This window comes from Amblyomma maculatum, chromosome 1 (assembly GCF_055883805.1).
Source record: "Amblyomma maculatum isolate TAMU_Amacu chromosome 1, ASM5588380v1, whole genome shotgun sequence".
Lineage (NCBI taxonomy): Eukaryota > Metazoa > Arthropoda > Arachnida > Ixodida > Ixodidae > Amblyomma > Amblyomma maculatum.
Window position 1 is genome coordinate 110,284,192 of NC_139344.1, and position 27,531 is coordinate 110,311,722.

The 27,531-nt window shown below is 44.4% G+C and overlaps 1 protein-coding gene across 1 annotated transcript; it reads right to left on the reverse strand.

The window, feature by feature from the left end:
* Nucleotides 1-4,650: 4,650 nt before the first annotated feature.
* LOC146203490 (cytochrome P450 4V2-like) lies at nucleotides 4,651-27,092 on the reverse strand. The gene is made up of 11 exons (XM_084585709.1): nucleotides 26,894-27,092; nucleotides 20,610-20,722; nucleotides 18,218-18,303; nucleotides 17,523-17,713; nucleotides 16,069-16,138; nucleotides 15,631-15,757; nucleotides 15,274-15,492; nucleotides 10,355-10,528; nucleotides 10,205-10,271; nucleotides 9,230-9,409; nucleotides 4,651-4,879 (listed from the first exon to the last, which is right to left on the reverse strand). The coding sequence occupies exons 1-11, from the start codon at nucleotides 27,090-27,092 to the stop codon at nucleotides 4,710-4,712; spliced, it is 1,596 nt and encodes a 531-aa protein (XP_084441835.1). The 3' UTR covers nucleotides 4,651-4,709.
* Between the last annotated feature and the right edge of the window lie 439 nt (nucleotides 27,093-27,531).

Genomic DNA, 27,531 nt, shown 5'->3' on the forward strand with positions numbered 1-27,531 from the left:
GGTACCGCCGCTCCACGCCGACCGCTTTAGTTAGCAGCCCAGCTCTCACCCTAGTGTCACGTGTGGTGTGATGTCACAGCGTCATGTGGGTAAGATGTACGTGGCTACCGCCGAGCTACGCTGAAGGCTCGAAACCTAGAGTAGCATTGCTTTCGCAATACAAACTTGAGTAAAACTCCTGTCGAGGACAAGCACATATGTTTATTTTAGGCAAAGCGTGCAGTGCCTAGCGCTCATTAGCTGTCAGAAGAAGCCTTCCATTCAAAACCAACCGAGTTTTTTCAGCCATCGAGTATATTCAATGTGCCTTTATGTTATCCTGAAGCAGCTGCACTTCATCCAAGCTACTCGAACGAGCCGTTAGTTTTGCGTTTCAAGTCATTGGCTCCATCACATGACAAGACCTAATGGTAAACCACCAACCACTATTTCTGTAACTATACAGACAATTAACTGTTCTCGTCCGGAGTGTCCAGGCACTGCAATGATTTTAGGGCGTTATCTCTACCGTGCACATTTAGCGGGTTAGGGGTGATGCCGCAATCCACCCTTGACGTTAACATTGCAACAGGCGTTTTTGTTTTGTTAGTGTTGACAAAGTGTGCCTACCACGCGATCGAAGTGTCAAATAATTAAAAAGAAAAAATTATGAAATAGCGATCATAAAAATAAATAGAAAACAAATGCAAATGGATAAAAATGAAAATGTTTTCTAGTCGTTAAGCTTATACAGCAATGCTACCATTGAGGTGTGCCCTCAACGGTGGCGTTTTGTGAGCTAACGCTCGATATCCATGTTCAGCAGCATCGAATGGCTCATTATTATTTTTCTTTTCTTTTCTCAGCTACCGACTCATACGCGCCCACTTTCTCCTTCTATTACTTTTTGCGCTTGCACACATACCGAATGTTATTGGCAAGTAGAGCTGCCAGAAGCAAGACCGTGATTATTAAATTCACATTGCTCTTTTGTGCAGCGGTACTATCTCTCATTCCATTATTTAATGTGCTGCCACGCCGAATGAACACCAGTCTGACCAGAGCGACTGGTACATTTCAAACACAACATTCAAAGGAGAATCCCAGCTTATTATGCTCCATTGTATTAGGCCGGAACTTGTAGTTCGCTGATATTAGTGATTGAACTCGGAATTTACACAGCACCAAATTGATTTCCTGTCTTTCCCCAAAGTACCTTTCGATAAAAAAATTGTCTTTTTTGTTGCTGATAGGAGTCTACGCCATCACTTTGTCCGTCAAACATTTATTTTGGATTTTCGTTTATAGCAGGTTCAGCGAGGGGCTCCACTACGAAAAAAGCTTCAGATATCACGGTTCACGCCCACAGCCAAAGACATCACATTCTCAACTTTTGTTATCTTTTCGAAATCATGGGTAACAGTGGCAATCAAACAAGCGCTACCATGCCCGATTTAAAACTTTCGATTTCCTGTGCGGCGTTCTGCCTTTCTGCCCGAGATCGTGGATCTGATATGAACCCCTTAAAGGAAGAAACATTCGACACCGCGAAAAGTGTAAGAAGCGACATTCACTAACTGGTGTGCATTTACAAACCTATGGCTTTTGCATTGGTTTTGAAGTACTAACGCACGGAGGCTGGCATCGGAGGCGTGAAGGCCCAAGGCATTGCACAAGGCGTTACGCTTGCAGTGAGCACATGCCGGTTGTTTAAAAATGAACACATATACAATGCTGGTGATTTCAGTTTCGCGAAGCATGAATACAACTTCGTTTTTAATCCTTCCAGGCAACAGCCCCAGAAAAAAAAATGATCATGCTTTGCCTTTCTCTTCAAGTGTCACGTTTCTCAAGGGATACATAAACGGACGGTGCGAGACCAGACACGTTCGTAGATGTCCACGTTTTGAAACCCCTGAACCTGACGCCTGAATGTTATTTGCATTGCAAACAAGTAAGCGTTCTGTGAAACTGAATGCCAGGTTTTCAGATTTCTGTTTTTTCTAGTGGGAGCAGCCCCTCAGCACTACCTTGCAAAAATGAAATTTTAATTTCTGATATTATTAAGATGTAATAATGATGAGTCATGAAAAATTAATCACGAATGCAACATCTGTTGTGTTCTTGCATCATACCGGTATTATAAATTGTTGAGTTTTTGCATTATGTTTTCTGCATCATACTGGTATCATAAAAACTTGGTGAGATTTTGGAATAACATTTTTGATGTAAAACGTCAGCTGAAGTCGTGATGCAGAAAGACATCACAGCAATATCATTTGCAAGCATCACTTGCACACTTGCACATTTTTCTCAATAGACCTGTCCAGTAATTCCGCCGCGCCACCAAGCAGCAGCGCAAAGCCCCCAGGGAAAGCGGAGCGTCGCCGCGCTCAAGTCTCTCCGACTCTGCCGATTCTCAGGGGAACTTTTCTCTGTCATCTCGGCGTCCTTGCTGCTTTCCGCTATTTTATTTTAATTACGTGCCCATCATTCCTTTGCATCGTTTGTACAGTTGGGAGTTGCATTCTAAATCCACGACACGAAAACGTCTGGCGTTTGCCCGCTGCAGCTGCCCGTGGCGGCGTGCGCATGCGCAGTGCGGAAACAACCATTCTCTCCGCTATCTCCGCGCCGACGCGCGCATCTGGAGCCCAGCGGTGACAGGAGCAGCTCGTTGCCATGTTTACGGCGCATCCGCTGTAGCGGTGTGTGCCACGCACGGCGACCTTGGCTTTACATGGCTTAGTGAAGCTTTCGCTTCAAAAGTCACGAACAAATTGCATAAAGACTAGCAGTTAACCATCAACGCAATCTGGGGATTGTTGCATTTTGCAAGGAAGCACCAACATCACGCAGAAGAAGACGCATGACGACAGAAAGCAGCGGCCCGGCACGACACGTTTGCCTGCAGCCGACGCGAGTGGCGATCGCTCCGTTCTCCCATCATGCTCTGCGTGGATCCGCCAGGAGATGGCGCGGCGCTGCAATTTGTGAAAAGGTCGATTTCTCACGGAGTACTAATGCACATTAGCTAACAGACTTTTGCAGTTAAATCCCTGAGTTATTGCCCTTTATGGACCGTGCACGAGGCGCCGATGTGAGGGCTATGCGGGCTATGAAGATAGTCGGATCCGGGAAGTGTATCGGAGTATCATGTATTTCTACTGGATTTATTGCTGCATTCTCAACGTTGCTATTACTTGCATTTTCAGAGGGTGGATTTAAGCTGTCTACTCATTTGTTCCAACCCTGAAAGAAAGTTAACAATATGGATGTTTACGCTGCGTAAGGAAGAGCATTATTGGCACATCTGTGTAATGTTACAAAGAAAATAGAAGAAAGGTCATTCGATGAATTTTTCATGCTTACCATACCACTGAATAAAATTTATCATAGGTCACGCAGGAATGCACCCCAAATATTTTATTTATACGCCACAATAAGAATATCAGTAAACAAATACTCATTAATTTTAATCAGAAAGGATGTGGCCACTTTTCATTACCAGTGCATCAGAAACTAATGTTAGAAGTCACCAGAAGTACCAGAGGAGTGTGATGTGTAAAATCATTTACTTTAAAACAGGAGCTCGTTACACATTTTTGTAAGGGAGTGTTCAAAAAAAGAAGGTAGGATACAATTAACACTCAAAATTCGGATGCGTCATGAAAAGTTTAATTGCAAGTGTGAACAGAAACTTTATTATACACAGTAACGAAAAGGTGTAGCAGGTAAGAAAATGGTATGAAATTTGAAAACAGTAAGTTTGTTTGCAAAAAAAAAAAATGAAATACTGCATATGGCAGCGTTTAGACCAAAATAACTCTTTCGGTCTATTATGAACCAACCGTTCATAAAAGGCGGACAGTAGCAAACGGCGATGGCGGCATAAACATGAAATACAGCCACCCGAGGAGATTATTTCTTGAACATGGCGTTTTATTGCCTGTTTGCTGCGATCCTTAGTGAATTGACTCTCCTAATGACACCCTCCACGAATGTCAACTTCCAATAGAAAACCGGCTTATATGCAATCAGCTGAACGGATTCAGCCACGGGTTCACTAACGACAGCTCTGTCTACCACAAAAGTTTTCTTTATCTAGGTACGAAGCAAGTGCTCACAAGTTATTCGGGCAGGAGCCTAAATGAAGCCTAATAATACATTAGCTGCTTTGAAGAAATGCTTCCTGCTTAGATTTCATTTTTAGTTTTTATATTCTTAAGAGCATCCCTTCATATTCTTGAGAGCTCGTGTCCAACCAGCTGCGTAAATTAAAACGTGCAAGAATGATATGAAGGGCGTGGATACGTCGGAAAACGAATTGATGTAGTGGTCCTTTATGGTATATGCACACCTTCATAGTTGTTGCTATGACATTAACGTTTTACTCTTCTAACATGATATAGGTAATGTTTGCTCAGTAATGGTCCCTGTTTTATAAATGTACTTTGCTAAAGACATAGAAATGAAAAAGTAGTTGCACCCACAATTCGATGTGAATAAAAACTCCTTAAAATCGCATGCAATTACGAATATGGAACCATAACGTTAACAAGTGGTGTAAATGGGATAGATGTCCCCAAAATGATTATCGAAAGAAAAAATATGACATGAAGACAAACGTTTCCTTCTTGTCCCTAGTGAAATAAGGAAACCTATACCAGTGGAAAATGTTGTAAGTATGATGAAATTCCAGTAGAATACACCCAGTTGCTTGCACTGTCTCAGGTGCACCTTGACCGCTGGGAAAACGCAAGTCTCAAACCATTCACAGGCCTTAGCACCAGTTCGCATGTCAGGATCAGCTGGTCACGCTGATCCAAAGCTTTCACAAGAAAGCGTCGAAGAATAGTTGCAATGACGATCTTAACTTCCATTGAAGCATATCTTTGTCCTGAAATACAGAAGCAGAAAATAGATTAGGCTCGCTGCCTTTTGCATTCTTTTATTGCACTGCAGACGTTTATAACGCCATCTCAAATTCAAGTTTGGAGATGTGATGATGTTTCACATAGATGGACCTCACTGCAAGACTACAGTGTGGGGTTTAAAGGGAACAAGAAAAGTCTTTTATAACTTCACTGCCGCATTTCCTCATTTCGCGGAGACCCATTATAAGACAAAAGCCAAAAAAAAAAATAGCAGAGAAGGAACAAGGGTACGAGCACTAATATAGCCATAGTAGGCTTAAACCAATCGAAATAAGTGAACAGGTTCTAAAAATAAAAGAAGCTAATATATATTTTTAACATACATCTAGTGGCAAAAGAAACAGAGGCAAGGTACGCATTAAGTAGAATGACAAATGCACGAGTCTGGGAACGCGCACAAAATGTTGGCTGATGCCGGAAAGAAATTAACAAATTTGGTGGCAAGTACCACGCGCACGAAAAAAAAAAAAGGATCTGTCGCTGTTGATCAGTGGTTAGAGTGCCCGCCTGTTGAATCCGAGGACGCGGGGTTATATCCAGCCACGGCGACCAACTTTCTATTTAGGCAAAAGCAAGACGCCCGCGGAAGAGAACAGTGCAGGTAAAACAACCCTCCGCAGTCAAAATTTCCAGAGCGCTCCACTATGGCGTCCCTGATAACCTGAGTCACTTTGAGACGTTAAACCCCCAAAACCAAACAGAAAAATTGAGAGCAAAAATGAGCGTGTTGAAATAAATAAAGGGGGAACTTACAGAGCAAATGAAAAGGCTTCTTATACGGTGAAAATGCAAGTCTACCGAAACGCGTACCAAAATTCAGAATAACAAAAAAATATATACATGTAAAGGAAGACCGGGAGTAACGAAAGAACAAAGGGGTAAGGGAAAAACGAGTAGATCAAGATTTCATTGAAGAGAAGCACTATAAAGTGCAAAAATAAGATAATATAGGTGTAAACGAGCGATTTAAAAAAAACACACACACACAGACAAAGGGGAAAAAGAGCTGAAAGATATATTCACTGAGGCATTGGGTAACACGGTAAAGTAGGTATAACGCTCTCCTGCCTGTGTCTGTGAGCCCTTCATCATAGGACCAACAGCTTCACAGAGCAGTGAAGACGGCAAAAGGTCAAGATAGAGAACCAAAAAAAAGGAGACATATACTCGTGGCCAAATCTACATTACACCTGGATAAAACTGATGTAGGAATCCGCGCGTGTTCTTCGTGGTTATGATAATATGCATAACATACTTAACTACGTGCATACATATGAAACAGCAAAAAGAAGGTTGCCAATAAATCTGATTTGTGCACTTTTTTTTTACGCCCATGCAGCAGCAGCAACGAAGTATCGTGTACGACAAAGAATCCTAGCCTCTTATCGATGTCTCGGAGCAAGCATTTATGACTTCGTTGACTATCAAATTGCGTCACATGTTGCAGGTGAGGTAAATCTGGAGTATGCAAATAACCAGGACGCTGTAGCGCTGGGACAGGCCCACTTATAGACGTTTATAAACCCTTTCTGAGCCTGACGAGTCAATCAGGCACACATAAACACGCACTAAAGCCAACCCGCCACTGCAAGCACGTCCGAGCGCGGACAAGAACAGGCGCGAGGGAAGCTGCGAACGGGTGCTAGGAAGCAACAGAGAAAAAGACACCTCGCACTTTCGAAAATGGTAAACAGCAAGGTTTTCAATAAGTACTCTTTTTGGTCACCCCGAGAAGATATTGTGCGTTTATGAAAGGATAACGTTAATCTATCCGCGTCTGTTTGAGTAGAAGGTGACTGCGTTACAGGGCTCCTCCAGTTCACATCAGACATTTTCTAATACTTAATCAGCTTCAACAAGCGAGTCTTCGTGGTCTATGGTAATGGTAGCTATATGGCAATCCGAAAGTCGGCTGTTGGGTTCCATGCACCCCACCGAAATCAGTTTTATTTTCTTTTCAGATCAATTATTCTTCTTTAGTTACACGAACCTTCCTAACGAATATGGCGTCTATCAGAATATTTGTTGTTTTCTTGAATTTATATAGCCCAGTTGATTAAGCGATCTCCTCGCGGCTTCGACAAACAGAAGAACGGTCAAAAGAAGGCGAAAATTAAACCATTGAAAGCATTTATACATTAAAAGAAAACTCTATACGGGCCATCTCCATGAGTGACTGCGCGAACACAGGGGGCAATAACCTATTCAAAAGTGTAACCAACAGATTAATTAGGGCGGATGCTCGTTAATTAATGAAGATAATTGAGATCGTTTGCGACACAATACATGGATGCAATGGAGTTTGGTAACAATGGGACGATACACACCAGTAACCCGAATCACAACCACGTCCTCGAGGGCAATTATATGAGGCCGGAACTCAAAACGTAGAAAATAAAAAGGAATATAACCATGGCCTGAACAACACATTTCGGACCAAGGAAAGAGGGTGTCAGGTGGGTGACATCAGGAGACCAGCGGTGAAGTTCACTCGCACTGTCCGATGAATTTCATCTTTCAGGATATTGTCTATGGACAAAAGCAGCAAAGGCTGTCCGGAAACCACAGCGGGAAACCTCCCAAAATGCTATAAACCCTGTGACATGCTACGAAAGCAGTCCCAATGTGCTCAAGTTCATTACCGACGTCACTGTGACGAGACGGGACGTGAAAGAGCCGAATGGTACGCCATGCCATCGTTTAGAGTAAAATTTTCTGATAGAGACAGTTCTGAGGCTGTGTGCTTGTATATCGGATATAGAAACCAGCAAGGACAAAAGGTGGAAGTATAGAAAAACGCCAAAGACAGACAAAGATGCAAGACGTACTGCAGTGTTTTAATCAGGGCCAAACACGCAGCCCTGTAAGCGCATCTAACAGTGTTTAGAAAAAACTTGGCCACCTTTTTAAATGCGCGCTGTTTTAATAATCCCCACAAATGTCGCTCCAAGCGAGAAAAGGGTGTACACAATATCGATGAAACAACGGAACACGCCCCGATTGGCTATTTCAGCAATCGCTGCAAGAATACCGAGTGAAAATATCGAAATAGTAGAGAGATGATGAAACCACTCCTCGAATGACATCTGGCAACCACCAGCGAGGTGAAAAGAAGGACCTAAAGAGGGCGAATATTTGGAATTTGAGACCGCCAACCTGCATTTCAACTGGCTGAACGACTAATAAGACGGCCTTTGGTCAGTCCTTTGCCTTTCTGAAAGCCAAGCCTGTGCTGAGGATGCGTCGGAGGCGCCAGCAGCATCATTTTTTTTTAATATTAGGGGAATACTGCTAGGCGCCCATCCATAGATAGTTGCACTGTCAAGTACGACTTCACTTCGGTGGCTGTATGCAGCGAAGCATAATTCAATCACAGCCTTTTGCAGCTGACCTCACTAGAATTGTCATTAAGCTACACGCCAGAGAATCCTTGAATCCACCCACATGAAATAAAGAATTCAACGTATGCAGCACTGAAACAATGGCACCCATTTTGGCCAGGGCTCACATAAATGCAGCAGGCTGTCCCATAGCCAGTATGGAAAACTCTATACACGTTGTGCGACAATTCGTCCCTAAAAGACAAGCGATCGAACGTATCAATAGTATGTATTTTAATTTTTTGCCACTGAGATTTCGCAGTTCATTACAAGCCGCCTTTCTTTACAAGCGCACGCATTATTGCTCTGCAAAAGAAGTCACAAATGCCCGTCTGCGTGAAGCCACTTCATAAACGTAGAAACGACATTGGCGATGGGAGGGATGTCCACAAGAAAGAAAGTATTTTGATCTGTTTTCCATAATTCTTGTTTGAAAATGGCTTGCATTTCTCCCAGACGTTGATTCATCTCATTGCGATCTTTTGTTTATGAGTTTTGCATGCTAGCGGCTCATATTCAACGCATCAGTTATAACGGCCGTCTTTTCTTTTCTTTCTTTTCTGGCTTTCTTTTCTTGTTTTCCTTCTGAAAACACACGCAATTCGCCTTCGTTCTGTTTAATTGGTCTTCTGTTTGTGCTAAAAAAAACTCAAGCAAGAAAAAACTTCAGAGGTATAATAGAGGGCATTGACGTTGTAGTAGCACCGCCATGTTGGGGCTCAATATCGGATGAAATGCAACGCGCTTTTTTTTGTTTGTTTGTTTTTTTGTTCACTTCCTCGGCTGTTTAATGCACCATGCTGCGATCTGCACTATAAAGCAGTCTGTAATCGCCCTCATGGTGCCTTGACGTCACATGCCATCTATATATATGCTGTTTATATTGGCTGATTTGGCACGCAGGCTCGTCAAATTCTGTTGGCCTTTTCTTACCAATGCAATTCCTTGGACCAGCAGAAAACGGAACGTAAGCAAAAGGGTGTCTTTGCGCTACGTTCTCCGGTAGGAACCTGTCCGGGTTGAATACCTCCGGCTCTGGAAACACATTGGGATCTCTGTGCAAAGCATATATGAAAATGTCGATGTCGCTGCCCTCAGGAATCGTGTATTCGCCTGAAAAGAAAACGAAAGTTGCAAACCTATGAAAGGAACCGGTTTTGATGCGCAGAATAGTAACCTGTTTTTGTTATCCGCTAACGCCTTAACGTCGATACTGTTTACGTAAAACAACAATAGATTGACTAAGAACAAACTTAGTTGACTGCAGCGCTGACGGGCGTGAAATTTGGCAATCCATGTTTTGCATTACAATTTTGCACCACGGTGAGGCCAAATTGCTGAGCCTTAAGCTGCAGGTGTGACAGCTAGTAGTGAAACTTCGCGCTGCTTAATCTCCTGAAAGGAGTGCAGGACTGGCTTGTAATACTGCAGCAAACTTTACTGGTAGACCTACAGTTTCTACATCATTGTGTATAATACTGGTCCGTCGGTCATTTCTGGGCCTTATTACACAGTGATGTGATGGTGCACGCACTATAGTTTTTGCAAACTCTTACCCCCTTCATCATGTATACCCACTATAAAAAAAAACAACAGATGCTGATGGTATACGTCTCAAATAGGCATACTTCTCGCACTAAGAAGCCTCTGCAATTGTGCCATTTCACACGTTGCTAACCAGTTTTCCAGCAGCTGTGGAAGTTACAGCAATGCAGAACCAAAACCCACAGTTATTTGATAACGGGGGCTCCTGAAACCGGAGTCGTGCTTAAGATATTTTCAGGGCTATCTTATCCGCATCATGTGGCTTCAATTAATGGTGTTTTTATAAAATGCGATACCTGCGAAAATTATTCACCCTGGCGGCGGTCTTGTGCAGTTTAAAGCATCGATTTTAAGCAAGCCTACCTATTTGAACGTGATTCGCCACAGTCCTCGCAATTATCGGTACCGGCGGAAACAGGCGCTGGCACTCCTGCAAGAAAAAAAAAAAAAAGTATGCTGCACTTAGGGATCGCCGGTCCTGCCAAGGTGCCATGCATTAATTTAGAGGCGCACCTTAAGGACACGGTCAAAGAACTTCAGCTCTTTCAGTTGCTCCATTTGTATGTCAGCTTCTAGGTCGTCGTCGAGAACAGAATCCAATTCATCTCGGATCTTTTCTTGAACGTCCGGGTGCAGCGCGATCATATAAAGGGACCATGCAATGCTCATTGCTGTTGTGTCGTGTCCCTAAAAATAAATATACATGCGAAAAGCAGTTAGTAATACAGTTAGTAATACGTTCTCATAAGCTCATAAGTAATGGTTTGAAATATATTCTTGGTATTATGTGAGTTTATGCTTTTATATATATAGTAAGGGATAGGGCAGGGGGCATACGTGTTTACTCGAAAATCATGGCCTTTACACTACGTGCAGCCTCGGTTCCTTTTTTGAAAGGAGGGCGGCGCTACTAAGGGACTGCTTAAAACCAGTTTAAGTTGGCCTAGGTCAATTGGTTACCGGCATGTTATGACGCAGAGTATAGTTTCACACAAAGAGGAGCCTCTACACTCTTAATTTGGTTCCACATACGCGATAAAAACGGTCCAGTTATAAATGAAACTTCCACTTAAACAACTGGAAATTCCACTGAAACTTCTTTGACACGTATGTGGAACGAGATTAAGAGTGTACAAGCAAGGGCAAGACACTGCTACCAGAGACTGTTCCCAGAACCGAGTTGCTGTGACATCTGCGGTGATTGGTTAAACCTTACTGAGTTGCACATCAGAGAAACGCGGTAATATGTGCGTCAATATTGTGCTACGTTGTTAAGTTTCGGTTCCGTCTTTCACAAATAACATTTGTTCCTTCAGGATCAGACCCTTAAGCAGCACTTCGCAGTTCTCAGCAAGGATTTCGTTTCAATATCGGCGAGGAGAATTGTAATGACATCGCTATATGGACGATGAAGCCTGTGTTGTTGGCTGCGACTGAAGTAGCCCGCGGCGCCGACGACGGCGAGATAGGGGCGAAGCTCCGGCGCTCGGCTGAATAAACATCCGCCAGAGGAATATACACATTGCCCCTAAGGCGACCCAACACGGTGCAACACGGGGAAGGCTTCGCACTGGCGGCTGCCAGGAACATCGGAAGCGAACCTGAATAAAGGGTTTTTGGTACCTCGACACCGAACGCGTCAGTCGTGTTCTCTGCGCGCTACATGCTCGCTAACGCTACGTGCTCGCTAACGCTATGTGCTCGCTAACGCTATGTGCTCGCTAACGTTACGTGCCCGCTAACGCTACGCGCTCGCTAACGCTACATGGTGGTAGCGCAACGATGAACCAGGAAAGTGGCACCAACGGATGGTCCACGTTTCGGACTGAGCTATATGAGATGGCTACATACAGTTAGCTTCCTGAGAAATTCAACCTCATGAGCCCAACTATGTGACCACAATGGAAGCTCTGTTTCGAACGCTTTCAAGTCGTCAGCCGTCTTGCGGCGAGTCCCGACGAGGAGCAAATGGACGCACTGTTCTGCTTTATGAGCAATAAAGCAGACGACATTTTGCTTGCCCTGAAGTTAACAGAAGATCAGAAGGGGTCATATGACGACGTACGGCAGGCGTTTCGAAACCATGTCTGGTGGCCGGGTATTGAAAAACTCATTCACCGGTGCACACAGTGTATTAAGGAGCGCACGTACCGCCATGAGTCACTCATGCCATCCTAATATCCTGAGCGACCGTGACAGAAAGTGGCCATGGGTTTATTTCATTGTGGAGGAGGAAATTACCTCCTGGTTACTGACTACTACTCCGGTTATGAGGAAAATATATCTGCTGTCGGAAATGACTACGGCAGAAACCGTAACACATGTCAATTTTCTCTTGGCATGGAACACCTGTACGAGTGTACAGCGACAACGGAGCAGAGTCGTCGGCTCAACTTTATACCTGTTTGTGAAGGATGGGGCTTTGGGCATGCCGCATTTAGTCCAAGATACCCTCAAAGAAACGGTTTCGTTCAAGCTGCGGTACGCATCGCCAAGAGGAGTCTAGAGAAAACCGGCGATGGTTACGTTCTTCTTCCCACTTACAGGGCCACACCACTAGCTAAGGGCTTCAGTCCTGCGGAACTGCCGATGGGACGAAGGCTGCGAACCTCTTTGCACATCGTAGGAACCAAAATGGAACCTGAACCCATGGACAGACAGGCCTTGCGGGAGTAGTAACGAAGATGTGCAGCTGAAGAGAAGAAAAATCATGACAGAAGACATGGAGTCCGCCCGCTTCTAGATTTAGAGCCAGATAAAACTGTATGGGTGAGAGACCAAACGAGGACTGGTACTGACGTGTCTTCCGCCGAGTTTTCGAAGTCGTACATGGCGAAACCGGACTGACAAAGTGAGAAGGAACAGAATATATCTGGCACCTTTGCCCAACGTGGAGGAAGAATGTCGTCAGTCGCAATGAACCAAGCAAACAGAAGTTAGACTGAAACCTTATCGACAGCGAAAACCAAGCCTTGGGAAAAGCAGCCTCCCAAAATGGCTCATCGTCCCAAGAGGCGGACATGACACGAAGCGGTCGTGTAGTTTAGCCGGTTGGAAGAATGCAGCTTAAAAAGGAAGAGATGTGCTCTAGGCTACGACTGAACTAGCTCGCGGTGCCGACGATTGTGAGGGATGAGGCGACGCTAAGGTGCTCGGCTGAATAAACACCCGCCGGCGGAATATACACATTGGGTTCAGACGAAAGGACCGGAGCGCAGACGGTCCGCGCGCGTCAGCACGGGTCGGGTGCCACGTGATCAAGCGTCCGCGTTATCCTCGTGTCCATCCAGCCGTCGAGCATTCACACGAAGCCAGCGAACCATCCGCGTGTACCCTCCTCCCCAGCGCTGTTCGCGCGCTGCCGAAAACCTTTTTACCGAGAGTTTCAACGTGGACGCCGAGCGAAAACGTCGTCTCGCTGCTCTGGCTGTTCTACTTGCAGTGTGCGAGGACGACAAGGAAGCGTCCGCGAAAAAGCTTTCATTTATTGCAAGCGTCTTCAATATTCCATATCGGTGGGCAGCTCTCTACGAGCGCTAAAAACGCGACTGTCGCTTCATCACTGAGCGCTTTTTTCGCTACTTCACCCATAAAAAGCACTAGAAACCGAGTAAAGCTACAACCCTGGCGCACCCACAAGCACAAACACACAAAAAACGATGCACTGCAGCGAAGACGACGCAGCGCATGCACAACAGGAGGAAACAATACCCCGCTCGAACTGAATACGAGACGAAAAACGCGTTAAAAAAAAAGGCCCGACATGGCTCAAAGCCGACCTAATTCCGGATTGCTAGCCAAACAAGTGAACTCACGTGACGTACATAGCAACGCGGACGTAGCAACAATAAAGCAAAAAGTGCAAAAACAATCTCGGTCCTCGCGGATTTTTCGGAAAAAGGCGCTTGGCATATTCAATCTGCTCCGCGATCCGGGGCCCCGGAGGGCCACACCGCTCTCTCGCCGTCGCTCAGAGTAGTGACGTCGGCGTCACGTGGGGCGCGCTTCCGCGCTCCGGTCCTCCCGTCTGAACCCACCACGGTACAACACGCGGAAGACCCCGCGCTGGGGGCTACCAGGAACGTGGGAAGCGAACCAAAATAAAGGGCTTTCTGACACCTAGACATCGGACACGTCGTCTGTCGTTCTCTCTGCACGCTCGCTGATACTATAGAGCTGGGAAGCACGGGAGTTTCTGCGGAAAAGAAGTGATTACTTCTGAAAAATATTGTAAATTTCAGTTCAAATCCGAGATTTTCTCAACACTGCAAAAAGCTTCCTCAATTCAACATGTCCAAGTTATAAGGGAAACTTTATCTCTCTTTGCTGAGAAAGCGTTGCCGCACCATTGTAAATTGATCGGCCTGACACGCGTTGGAATCTTGCTTCAGTGCTGAGACTGGAAATGCATCTTGTAATTCTAAGCAGTCCAGTACTCGGCAAGAAAATATGAAGGCATCAGATATGTTCACTCGCTCCCCAAAAGGCCGAGCTAACGGGACGTCTCCTCCAGACGAGTCTTCTGTCTAAACTAGCGCACGTGTACTCAACGAAAAAAAAAAAAAAAAAAACTTGCAAAGAAATCTGAAGCTGCGAAAAGGCGCCACAACCGGCGGACTTTCTACCAGTCCCTTCCCTAGAGCGGTAGGAGGCTAATCTGGCCAGCTCAGGCCCGTTGCGGCAAATCCGGGTAACTGAGTGGGCTCATAAGGTCGCCGAGAGCCATCGACTCAATCATCAAGTATAGCGCCCACAAATGGCTCAATGCTTTCAATAAACGCCCTTCAGTAGAATTCAAAATGATTTGCTGCAAGCAGTATTTTCAGCGTTTACGAATAAACGAAATGTAAAGATCAAGGAGAACTTGTGAAGAAGAAAAACATTCTGAGAATTGTTTCAGTGGCATAGCTGTCACTGTGTGCGCTTAAACTGGCTGTCTATGAAATGTTTTCGCCGTTACTGCTCGGGTACCCAGTACCTATAGAAATGCTCCATCTTACAAAATAAAGGAACAAGTATTAAAAAAACGTAAGCTTTTCGAACGCTGCAAAAGTTAATGTGCAGCTCGTGATAAATTGCAATCAAGGTAGTGTTTTCTGTAGAAACGTTTCGTTTCTTGTCTTCCTAGTCCATTTTTATACCAAGATTTGTTACTATGGTGTCCTGTATTCTTGTGCGTCTTTTCGCGGAATTCTCCCATTTCTCCGGTCTTTGAAAACCCCCACTTCTATCCAGATTCCTGCTGCGTGACAAATCAAAAAGAGAAAATAAAAATGAGAGAGCGCTGACTCATCTCTTGTAGGCTTATGTACTAAGGAGACACTAAGTTAACAAAGTTGTTCTATATTTTTTTCTTCTGAGAATGGGGGTAAGGTATTGAATAACGTTGCTGGTTTGCTTCGGATAATGTCTCAAATTTTTGCAGAATTTACCTCGAACATGAAAGTATCCACTTCCTCTCGGATGTCGTCGTCTGTCAAAGAAGAGTCCACCTGTATGCTATAACGAAGCAGAATATCAATGAAGGTTGGTCGCTTTCGCTTCCACGGGCTCATTGGAAGCTCGTTGTCTTCTATCTTAAGGGCTGCTTCCTTTGTTACATTGGCAAAGTTGATTTCGTGCATTAGCTCCTCTCTTCTGTTTGTAATAACCTAAAAAATAAAATCCTTCATCAGAATATTTTTCAAAAAAGGTTTCATGCTCAAATAGCTTATGCGGCAGTCCTCATTCTTACTTACGGATAGATAGCAGAAATGTTTTTTATTAGGAATTAATCTGGCATTGTTTACCTTTTTAGTGAATGCGTGAATCAATGACTCATGGTTCCGGTGCTGTCTTCCTTCTTCAGTCATGTAGTAAATCCAGTCAGTTAAAAGCCATGGGGTCTGCGACCGTTCCACTATTCGCTCCGCTACACTGAAAAAAATATATAGGATAGAAAAGCTTGCTTTGGGGAGAAACTAAGTCTAATGCGGTACTCTCTAAGTGCCTGCAAATGTGCGATGGCGTCGAACTGAGGCCTCAGTCACTAAAGCATCCCACCCCATTGTTTCAGTCTTCATTTTAACACTCGATTAAAAAAAGGCGGAACATGTGCCCATGTAAAGCCCTAGATAACAACATTGCAAAATCATTGTGAAACAAGCGAAACAAATCCCATTGCCTACACCCTGCTTCGTGGGGTTATTTAAGTGTTAAAATTAAAGAAAGAGGAATGTAAAACTCACAATTTCACGTTTTTTACATAGTCGTGGCATTCGCTGTCTTTCTTCGAATTCGACACGCCCATTATGGTTTCTGGAAAGTTTCAGACACAAAACTCTGTTTTAGAACCGCAACGAACAATTTCTTTTTTCTTTTGAAAAATAGTTTGTTTTTGTTTTTGTTTTTCATAAATGGCTCCTGGTGACGTGGCTACAGAACAAAAATTTAAAAAGCAACAATTACATAAAGCTCTTAAAGCTTAGGTGCTGCAGGTCTATGATTAAGTGGAACTACCTCTGCATGAATTTAAGAGACGTTGAAGCAGCGAAGAATGGCTGAGCACATACTCGCGCCGCCCTCTCCATCTTCTGCGCTAAAAAAAAAAACAAAAAAAAAAAACGATCAAACGCTCTTTACTATAAGCGCAGCATTCTGCTTAAATAGACTGCAGCCCTTTCTATTTGCTCTCTGTAAACAGCACCCTCGAAAAGTTTAAAATATTCAAGATTCACGACAGTTGAGCTGAAGCACTGCTTGTTCAGGTGTGCTCCTTCTTAGCAAGGTCAGTCCTCAGCGCGGTCTTACGGCGAACGATGGCGGTTGTAATGCTCAGTGGCAGGTAGCTGTAGATGTTGAATGGGTCTCAGAAAGGAAAATGAAAATAAGCAAATTTTTATTTCTCTCGAAACAAGGTTTACGCTCATTATATAGACCGATTACCTCTTCTATTCAGTGCCTTTAGTCTTCTGCTCACGTGACAGCACATGCCCATTCACGATTTAATGGCGATAATACGTCTTCACTGTAGCATCACGTAAACATAACCTTCCGTGAGGTATGCTGAGCTCGTTTTGTAGCGTAAGCGTAAAGTAGATATGGTTTGTTGGATTTAACGTCCCAAGGCGACTCAGGCTATTAGAGACGCCGTAAAGTAGAATTTACATGACAAAGCAGCACCTAATTAAAGCTGCCAGAACCGTTCGTAGAAGTTACGTAATTTTCGGTTTCGCCATGGGAGTATTAAGAAGTTAATTGGCCTATTAGTAGCCCAGGGTTCTTTTTTGTGCATTCCATTGTTAGCAGCTCTTCCGATATATGAAACAGTTCTCAAGCTTAACCGGGATGGTGTTTTCAAATTTTCATGCCTGCTTTTATAACTTCGGGTGGCTTTCTCGACTCCATGCGACGTTATTGACAGCTGCTACGTTAGCTTACATCACGCAACGAGCTCAGCAGTGGGTGCTGGAGACCACCGGTGACGTGGTGCGCGTGTTAAGAGTAGGGAGCCTAGATGTTGCGCCGCGGCGCAACATCTAGGCTCCCTAGTTAACAATCTACCCATGAGCAGACGTAGTATTATCGCATTGGGCCAATGTATGTGCATGCACTCTAACTTGTGTAAAAAGTAGGCAGTTGGCAATAGCGATGCATGATGCAAATAATGTACTCAATAAGCTGTTACATGGCGCGTTCGTACCAAGCAAGACATCCAAAGTGCACGAAGCTGCCAAGGGCACAGCGTCTATCCAGGGCTCGTTGAGCTGCTTCTTAATCTTCACGACCGTCTGTCTCGCCACTCTGTTCATTGGTGCAACGAAATCTTCAAGGATCTTGAAATGAAAAGCTGGTGTCAGCATGCGCCTCCGAGTTTTCCACTTGGATCCCCCACTGCAGCAAAACACGGCCATTGTGAAGTGCACGCAAAGGATGTTGCGGACAACTTACGAAAGGAGCTAGGCCGCAGATACTGAAGGACTGGGGGTATTTTATAGCACAGTTTCAAAAAGTATATATAAATAAAGCAGTTAACAGCACAAAAAAAAATGCTAACCTACTCGGGTTCACTCTGAAATGTACGTAACAGGTAAAAATAAAAATGAATTTTAAATTTCGCTGCTGTCTGAGGTGTCTAATCTATATAGCGTTCATACAATCATAAAATCAATATTCTCAAATCAATAAATTTTCTGAAGATGAGTGGCTATATAAAACATCTTAAAAGCCATCCAGATAAAGCTGTTTTAGACTTTTTTTAATGACCGCACAAGGAAAATGTCTAGACGTTGACCTATTTCTTTTTTTTTTACGCTTAACGCGTTCTGTACTCTATTTCGGGCAACGGGTAAACACCATTTATTCGGTGTTATGTCACGCATCCAGCAAAATTCATACCTCGTCAAAAGTCCGGTTCCAAGCCAGGAATGAAGTAGCCAGTAGTAATAGGATTTTGACTGAGTACTGCGATTAGTCATGAACGTCTGGAAGCGAAAAAAAAAATCGCATTGAAAACAGTGCGATTGACTTGCAAATTCTGGCACCGATTGTTCCTAATGTCAAATAAGCAGACAGACGCTCTGGGTATCCTCACAAAGAATGACCTCTTTTAATGTTTCGCCATCCATTATATATATACAGCCAGAACGGTGACATGACTTTCGTGAGAGCTGGGTGAGGGAAAAGAAAGGGAAAGGACGGGCGCGCACAGTGCGTCTCAGGATGACGCCACACCTAAGAGACCAGCACACCAAGAGAAAATCCCTACTTGAGAGTTCCGCATTAATTTAGATCTCTTTGTTTTCTTCAAAGTGCTCTGACACCACGCAGGACAAGGAAGCTTCTTTTCTGTTTCAGCTTCATAGAAATACAGCAGCCGCGTCATTGGGATCAAACCAGCAACTTCAGAATAATCATGACTTAGAGCCACGGAGCCACCGCGGCAGATTATGGCATCAGTAGTTTCACCGTTTCAATAAACTGCTTAAGTGCTGCAGTTTTCAAATGTATCTTTTTTTTTTAACATAGGAGTCTTTAAGTGCCCCTACAGCATTCATATCTTACTTGAACAAGAACATCTATGTCGGAAGATCATTATCTATGATGTCCACAAGAAAATTGTTTTATATCATATGTCTCCTCCTCCAAGTCCCAGCGAGGACATACGCATTCGTTCTAGCCTTTTTGCAAACGATATTTTAAGGCATGGAGACAGTAAGCTTGGCGATGAAGAAGCCAACGGTATGGCACGGTTTGAGTAAGCTAAGTGCCATACAGACATGTTGTGCGATTTATTTAATCATTATCTTACGCCCCGTGATCACTGGGTGTTGTTAGAGTCGCAAAATAATCGCAGGCCCTAATTCAAACATACTTTAACAAATCAACGGATAGTATGTAATGAAATCTACCGACCCTAAGTACTGCCACAAGCGACGATTGAGAACGGTCAATTTATTGCAGTGGTATGCGACTCCGGGGCACGTCCAACATTTTTTTACTACTCCCCTCCGTAGCTTTTTCGCCGTGTGTGCATGTGCGCGTTTGTCCTTGCAGCGAAGAGGAACCACGTGGCAGCTGCGACGGCACTCAATCGCCGCTGCCGAAACCGAGGCAATCGGCCGCACTGCCGGCGGCCGGTCTCAAGGCAGAGCGCGCTCCGTCGAGGCCGGCCGTGCAGCGCGCTCGCCTCTGTCTAGTCACGTGACAACTATGACGTCACTCAACCGCAGCTATGCTGGAGCCGTGGTGCTCGCTCTTTTTAAATAGTCTCCGCTTCCTCTTAGCTAGTGCAAATGGATCGCAGCAGCTGTCGGGTGGTAGTCAACGCCATCGCGTCATAATCTTAAAGGCTTAAGTGTGCTACAAATGGCGATGCATGCATACCCCGTGATCTTGGATGTAACGAACACGCAACCTCAGTTATAACAAAGATGCATGCATACTACGTGATGTTTTTATATAACGGGCACGTAACATCGGTTATAACGAATAAGCATACATATACCATGTTACTTTGAAATAAAGAACACGTGACCTCGTTTATAACGAAGATGTATGCCTCTTCGTCATAACCGAGGTCAACTAAAGCTCGATATCGATGCTCAGCAGCGTCGAACTGGTTGTTATTTTAATCTTAACTTCCCTGTTTTTGAACTGGCTCAAAGACGGCAGCTCTCAAAGGCGTCTGGAAGACGCTTCAGCTCTTAAGGAAGGCATTGTTCGCATCTTTCATTCTTTACTAGCTTTTATTCAGCTTTCGAAAGTCTAGCGTCCTCCCAGTCGTTTCTTAATATATAATTTCAGCATAGCACGAGGCAACAGCATGTTCCTCAGTGCGGAGACGCAGTTCGGTACTTCAGGGCTCAAGGCAACTTCTTTGTGAGCGTGACTAAAGGTTTCTTGCGACACAACGGGGTATCAAGGGGCAAACCGTTGCCTAAAGCAATCCGCAAATCGGTTAATTCGCATCTTAGTTCTGGCTATAAAATCCGCTGCAATTATGCAAAAACATATTCATTTCTTCCTCGCGTAACTTCGAAAAGGTAAGCAGGACATGACGCATACCATCAAGCTTGCGCGTGCCCATTTCGCACGAAAGAACCATGACCCATTTCCGCGATGCTCTGGAAGCTTCTTAGGACTGAAGAAAACATTTAGTACACCGTAGTTACACAAGTTTCTCATGGTAACAGAGTTAATTGAAAGGACTAATGGTAGGAGTAGAGTGTGCGAGAGAAGTTCCACAGGAAACAGAAAGGTGTAAAAAAAACATACTCGCAGAACTCACCTCGACGTGTTCCGCTTTAAAGACTGTAATGCAAGGTCTTGTCCCCATGTAAAATGCAAAAAATCCTTCTTTTTGGTACTCCTGAGTCAAGGCGAACCGTGATTGCATGTATACTGAAACGATATGCAAAACTAACGCGCGTGAATGGGCAGCTACTTTTTATTTATGCAGTTATGGAGTATTTTTATTACGTCACTGGATAAGCATGCATTCTCACTCAACTTTATCGATTTTTTTTAGACTCTTTTTTGGTAAAGTCTCGACAGTGCAGTATAAATTTCCTTCTTCTTACCAAAAGCTGGATATGTTACAGAGATCGCATCCAAACGCAAAGGTTGTCAGCCTGCTCTAAACTGAAATAAATTCACAGACTTGTAAATGAAAGCTTTCAGCCTCTACGCACCACGACACTTTTCATGCGCATTTAGTTACATCATTTTGTGCGACGAAAACTATCTGTACAAGTCTGCGCTGTGCACTCTGGAAGGTCTGGTGCCCTCGCGGGGCACGTCAATCGGGGCTTTCAGTGCAATAAAGGATTTCAGCTCAGCTTCCCTAAGTAAGGCTGCCTGAGCTATTGGCATGGACTGCTTCTGAAAGCAAGAAAATTTAAGTATGTCAATATTACGAGCCATGATAAGCTAACATAATGTGCAGTTACTCCTGAGAATGCTATTACAGTCAGACACAGCCCTGTTTTCTTCGGTTGGATTACCTTTATATTACATCAGTGATCTACACTCTTGTAGGCACCAAATGCTGACAAGTGACCTGATAGGATATATTTTTTAAACGTAGGGTATTGAAGGCAATTTGAAGTCTATACTCCGTTTCATACATCAGGTGCAACGCAGCGAAAGCTACGCAAGTAGTCCGCAAGGAAAAAAAAGGAGGCGTATCACTACGCGCTCGTTTCGTGGCCGAGTGGTTTCTGCGGATATGGGCTCCATTCCGAGCATACACGTTTGCAGTAACTTGCTTCGCGTGCCTGGACATCTTCGCAATGCGGATCTTACAGAAAATATCCGCTCTGAAGAAGCATTTGATGTCGCTGCGTTGCGCAGCGCGGAGGGCGCCGCTGGAAGGGTTGCGGGGCAGCGAAAACGCGACACGAACGAAAACGACAAACAAAGCATATAAACTCGCTGAATCAGATCTTTTTCTCCCTAAAAAAGCGCTTTTTATGAATTTGATGACAAATATATGAGATATATTAAGCTTCCAGACAAAGTAACTATTATTTCCCCTCGTCAAGAGCAGGCACTATTTTTTATCGCGGATGCGGGGAGCGCAAACAAGAGCTCTAGCTTTGGCAGTGTTGCACTTGATGTATGAAACGGTGTACAGACCCGCGATACTGAATTTCCTGTGGCACTTTTATTAAGCGGAAGCCCGTTGTGTTGTCGACAACAATGTCGGCGAATGACTGTGTTTGTAAACAGACAGGGTTAATACCTTCCTTTTAAATTTTCAGGAGAGCATACAAGAAATTTTCTTCACTGCTGAAACCAGGGAAAGCATCCGCACCTTTCCTCACTTGAAAAGCCGAGTTGTATACTTGCCCATGTGGTTAATAGGGCTAATTCAAGAGCCCGTTGCTTGACCGTCGAGCAAAGCCCCTGTATAGTTTTCCCTTGGCCGTGGAACGACCGAGCCAAGCGTGATATTTTGAATCAGAACCTTGTAAGTTGATTGAATGTTGCTTTGAATGTCTGCAGGCGTAATTAAATTCATTTTGAAAGCATCTGATTAGCGGGTATCATAAAATGGCTAGGTATCGGGTTGCGGGTATCGTAATAGCGGATATCGTAAAATGGGCTCTCCGATTGCAAAGAGATTTGGAGAAAAGGAATTAAAGCCTCCTTCCTTTATTGAGGAGCGAAAACTTCTTTTAAGGTGCTGGTATCCAATGAAACATTTGAATTGAAAATCATTAATTTGTGCCTTAAATACAAGGGGAATCGCATAAGGGATGACGTGGCTAGAAATTAAAGGGATTATTTGGCGCCCAAAGCATGCGATATGTTATCGTGAAGGCTTTTCTAGAGCACGCCAGAAGTAATCCATTTCAGCACTGCCCGCAGCAGGCCTTACTACCTATACCTTAGCGGTGCGAAAGTTCACGAAACTAAGGCATTGAAGTTTATGTGTTAAAGGTGCCTTTTAATGTTAAACACTGTTGTTGCGAAAAACATAAAAGGTGTGCTGTATTTTTTTAACACGCGCGCACGAAACGTTTCGCTGTGGATATGTGGATTAACTACAGATCAGCCAGTAACCAACCAAGGTGCTGCGTAACAGCTCCAGATACAGATTTGATCCTCGTTCACCTAATAATAAGCGTGGTGATGTACTATGAGCTGTCGTCTTAATGCGAATATCTTCTAGAGTACAACCTATCTCATACCTACACAGATAATGTATGTATTTCGTGGTGGCTATTACCAAACTAACGTTTTGTTTTAACGTTTAACGTAATTAAAGTAATTAACGTTTTGAAGCGGGTACGTTTTCTTGGATACGAGGGGGGTAAGTTGCTTCAGACAGTGAGTCGGTTGGTGAGAGTTTCTAGTTTGCCGGTTGTTGCTTTCTCGCCGATTCCATTCGTGTTGCTGCGCTGGTCGTATCTACCCATTCGTGGTACTATATGTGCATGACAATCTGCGTATTATTACGTAGGTTATTTGTTGTGGCTTGGCGCATGCGTGCCACTGCACGGCCGTCGGTTTTCAATAAAAAGTTCAGTTCTCTGATCAGCCCGTGTCCTCTGTTGCGTATGAATCTATTTTGCCTCCTAGTAAACTTTTTGATGCTAGCTGCATCCACTTGACCCCTGCTAACTTCTTAACCTCATCCACCCACCTAACTTTCTGCCGCCCCTGCTACGCTTTCCTTCCCTTGGAATCCAGTTTGTTACCCTAAGCGACCATTGGTTGTCCTCTCTTCGCACTACATGTCCTGCCCATGCCCATTTCTTCTTCCTAATTTCCACTAGAATGTCGGTAACTTGAGTTATTTCTCTGACCGACTCTGCACGCTTCCCATCTCTTAATGTTACCCCTACCATTTTTCGTTCCATAGCACTCTGGGTTGTCCTCAACTTAAGTAGAACTCTCTTGGTTAGCCTCCACGTTTCAGCCCCATAGGTGAGTACAGGTAAGATGCAACTGCTATATACTTTCCTCTTTAGCGATACCGGTAAGCTGCAAGTCATAATCTGCGAGTGCTTGCCAAATGCGCTTCATCACAATCTTATTTTTCTTATTATTGCCTTTTCATGGTCCGGATCTGCGGTTACTACCTGTCCTAAGTAGACATATTCGCCTACTACTTACAGTACTTCGCTACCTAATGTAAACTGCTGTTCCTTCCCGAGGCTGTTGAACATTACCTTAGTCTTCTGCATATTGATTTTCAAGCCTACCATTCCACCTTTCCTGTCTAGGTCACCAATCATTATTTGCAGTTTATCTCCCGAGTTGCTTAGCAAGGCAATGTCATCAGCAAATCGCAGATTACTGAGGTATTCTCCATCTACCCTTATCCCTAGAGACTTGGAATGAGAGCAGTTATCCCTAACTGCTCTCATTCCAAGTCTCTGAATACTTCCCCTAAGCAAACTGTGAATAGTACTGGGGAGATTGTGTCTCCTTGCCTAACACCTTTCTTTATGGGAATTTTGTTACTTTCTTTATGCAGAACTGTGGTTGCTGTGCAGCCACTATATATATCTTCCAGCACTTTCACGTACGGCTCATCTACTCCCTGATTTCGCAATGCCTGCCTCACCGTCGAGTTTTCAACTGAGTCAAATGCTTTTTCGTAATCAATGAATGCTATGTATAAGGGCTGGTTATATTCCGAGCATTTTTCTATCACCTGATTAATGGTATGGATATGATCGATAGTAGAGTACCACTTCCGAAAACATGCTTGATACTTTGCTTGATTGCAGTCTACGATTGCATAGAACCGGGTTAAGTGGAGAAATATGGGAGAGGCCTTCGTCCTGCAGTGGATATAGTCAGGCTGATGATGATGATGATGATGATGATGATGATGACGATGAAACTTTTTGGTCATTCATTGGCACATTTGGCAGGACGTCCACTATTCAGCCTCACTCATGTAGATGGACGAATGCCGGCCTCTTATGCAAGAATGCCGAGGAGCCTGACGCCATTATCTGATCTTTGTATGATGAGGTCGCACTGCAGCATTTTTTCGCTGTTGACGCTTTCGTTTACATTCAATAGTGAACGGCTGCGAACCTTCACGTGGGCGCTTTGTGCGAATACGGTCGCGTAGACGTTCGAAAAATTATTTCCGAAGTTACGTCTCAGGCAACCCATCTTCGATGTCTCGGCAGCAAGAGAATCCGGCAGCCGAGCGTCATGCGTCATGCATGTTCGTGAGGTTGTTGGCGAGCGCACTAAAACAGCCCCCTTGTCGCTCCTTTTAACGAGAGCGTGAAAATCTACCTTCTGCTAAGAAATTAGTGGCGGCGTTGTCATCGTTGTGAGCGAAACATGCCGCACAAACCTCTGGTAGACAATAGTTGACAGGTGACAGGACTTTACCCGGATTGGTCAGTGGGTTTTGTAACTTCATAGGACGACATCACGTGACAGAGTTGTCAGGAGTTGCCTGCTAGAGCAGGTCTCTTGAGGTGTGAATCGCAACAAGGTTCTTTGGATCCCAATGAATCTGCCTGTGTGGCCTATATAGGGAGGCATGTTTTAACGTACCACTCTATACAGGCCACACAAGCAGATTCATGCGGCTTATTGAAAACTGGGCTTTATATCTAAGCCGGGTGGCCTTTCAATTATTGTGTAACTTACGGCGGTAAGCCAGACAGCAAGCTTAAGACAGCAGAGGTACAAATCAAATGATAGGTGGTTAAGGGAGGCTCAAAATGTATGCACGCAAACGGGGACCCACACGAAGAGCCGCAGACGGAAGCCGTTAACGCTGTTGCTTCATACCGCTCAAGGTGGAGCTTAAGTGCCGCATTTTTTTTTACATCCTGCTCTGTAATATGATTGCACTATTAGTGCAGGCAAAATCAGAGGCTACTCCTATCAATATGTTACGCAGCGTGCTGACTGAATCGACGCTCCGTGCAGTGTGTGCTATAGATGGCCGTCACTAACACTCTACTGGCGGGCAACTAAAACGACATCACTTCTTTGGGCATTGATATAATTTTCGCATACATTTCTATTTCAACATCCCCGAACGCATTGCCTCCAGTGTAAATAAAAAACTAATAACACATTCCAACTGTCCAGTTACGCAATCCTTTGCAGTCGACGAAGTCCACCCCAGTAATTTCCTGAGTGTAAAGGAGACCGACATATTTGCACCCCTCTATAGATTGCCCACGCTATATTATTCCCGCTGGCGCTGTATCATGTGATGATGTGTATCGCCTTCCTTGAAGCTGGTTTACTTGGTCGTTGCGAGGTGGGGAGCATTTGTTCCAACGGCGGAAAACATAGAATTGAAATTCAAGGAAAAAAAAATGCTTGCATTGAATCCGCACCCTTCGTTTCATCCGTGAAGTGTAACAGCAACTGAGGCACCGCAGAGCAATCAATGATGTGGAGCCCATCAACTCAATCACCACTAGCGAACTAATTACTGTAGTGAGTAAGGTCCATTCACTGGCAGGTTCCTGCCACTGTCTATTCCATTCATGGGTTGATGAACCCGTTATTTCTACACAGTGCACAAAAGTGACCTTTCTGCTTGTCGCTGACGTTCTTTATTTTTTGCACGCGGAATGCATAATAATTCATACCTCTTCCAAGATAACTTCTGAAAGCATGAAAGTACAAGGGCGAAATTACACGCTTAAATATAGCAACCTTAATAGCTGTTTCTTGCTTGAATCACTCATTAGTTTAGTTCTGTGTGGGACTGCGCCATGCAGCTCCAATTTCGCATCGGCATTAATTACCAAGTGCACTCACATTTAGTATTCGGTTTGAATAACACTCACAAAGTTCCAGGGAATGTTGAGTAAGCAAGCAATTCGTTTAAATACAGGCGTTAACACATGAACAAACTGTGCGAAACATTACGACAATTAAGGTTTTTACCGCCATTTCGTATGCGTATATTATCCCTAGTGGTCAATTCCCGTTTCGCGAGTCGAGGAAATGTCTAAAACATCCACGCCTTTTTCTTTTTTTTTTTTTTTTTTTTGAATGTGCAAAGCGAAATACATGCGAACACGCATACAAACAGAAAGTGATAGGACGGGTCTACATGCTCACCAACTGTTGGAGGAAGCTTGTCTTTCACAGCCGAAGCCATCAGCTGTATCTTGAACATTGTCCCCATGGGTATCGTCTCGTTCGGGCCGGGCATGCGTTTGACATATCTCCAAGTTTTATGGCGCGCCAAATGAACCGCCAGAAACGCGGCCACTACGGCGAATAAAAGTCCCGCGAAAGCGTAGAGGGCAAACAGCATTGTTTGAAAAGGAAGCCGTGTTCAGCCGAGCGTTTGTAACCTTCAACAAAGGCCACCGCTATAGTGCGTCTCTCGGGCGGTAGCAGCTTCGAGAACTCTCTCCGGTGATAGCCAGACGCAAGCTCAAGCTCAGAGTGCTCAGCTGAGTGCCCCGGAGAGGTCCTCAGCGAATGCGCACAACCAGCCAGCCGAGGTGCATCGCATTTTTCTTTCTGTCGGAGGCGCTCATTTGCGTCTTGTTTCCCCTACAACGACAGCCTTGCAGACAAATAGTACATGTATCAGCCATCTGGCATACTAACATGGTTCTATCGGCGCGCCTTCGATAATTATTCGCGGCACGTAAACAACAAAGCGGCCATTCTGCCAACAACGACAACAGCATTAAGAGAGAAGGAAGCTGAGGGATTCGTTTCTATGCATTTCCCTTCGATGCGTG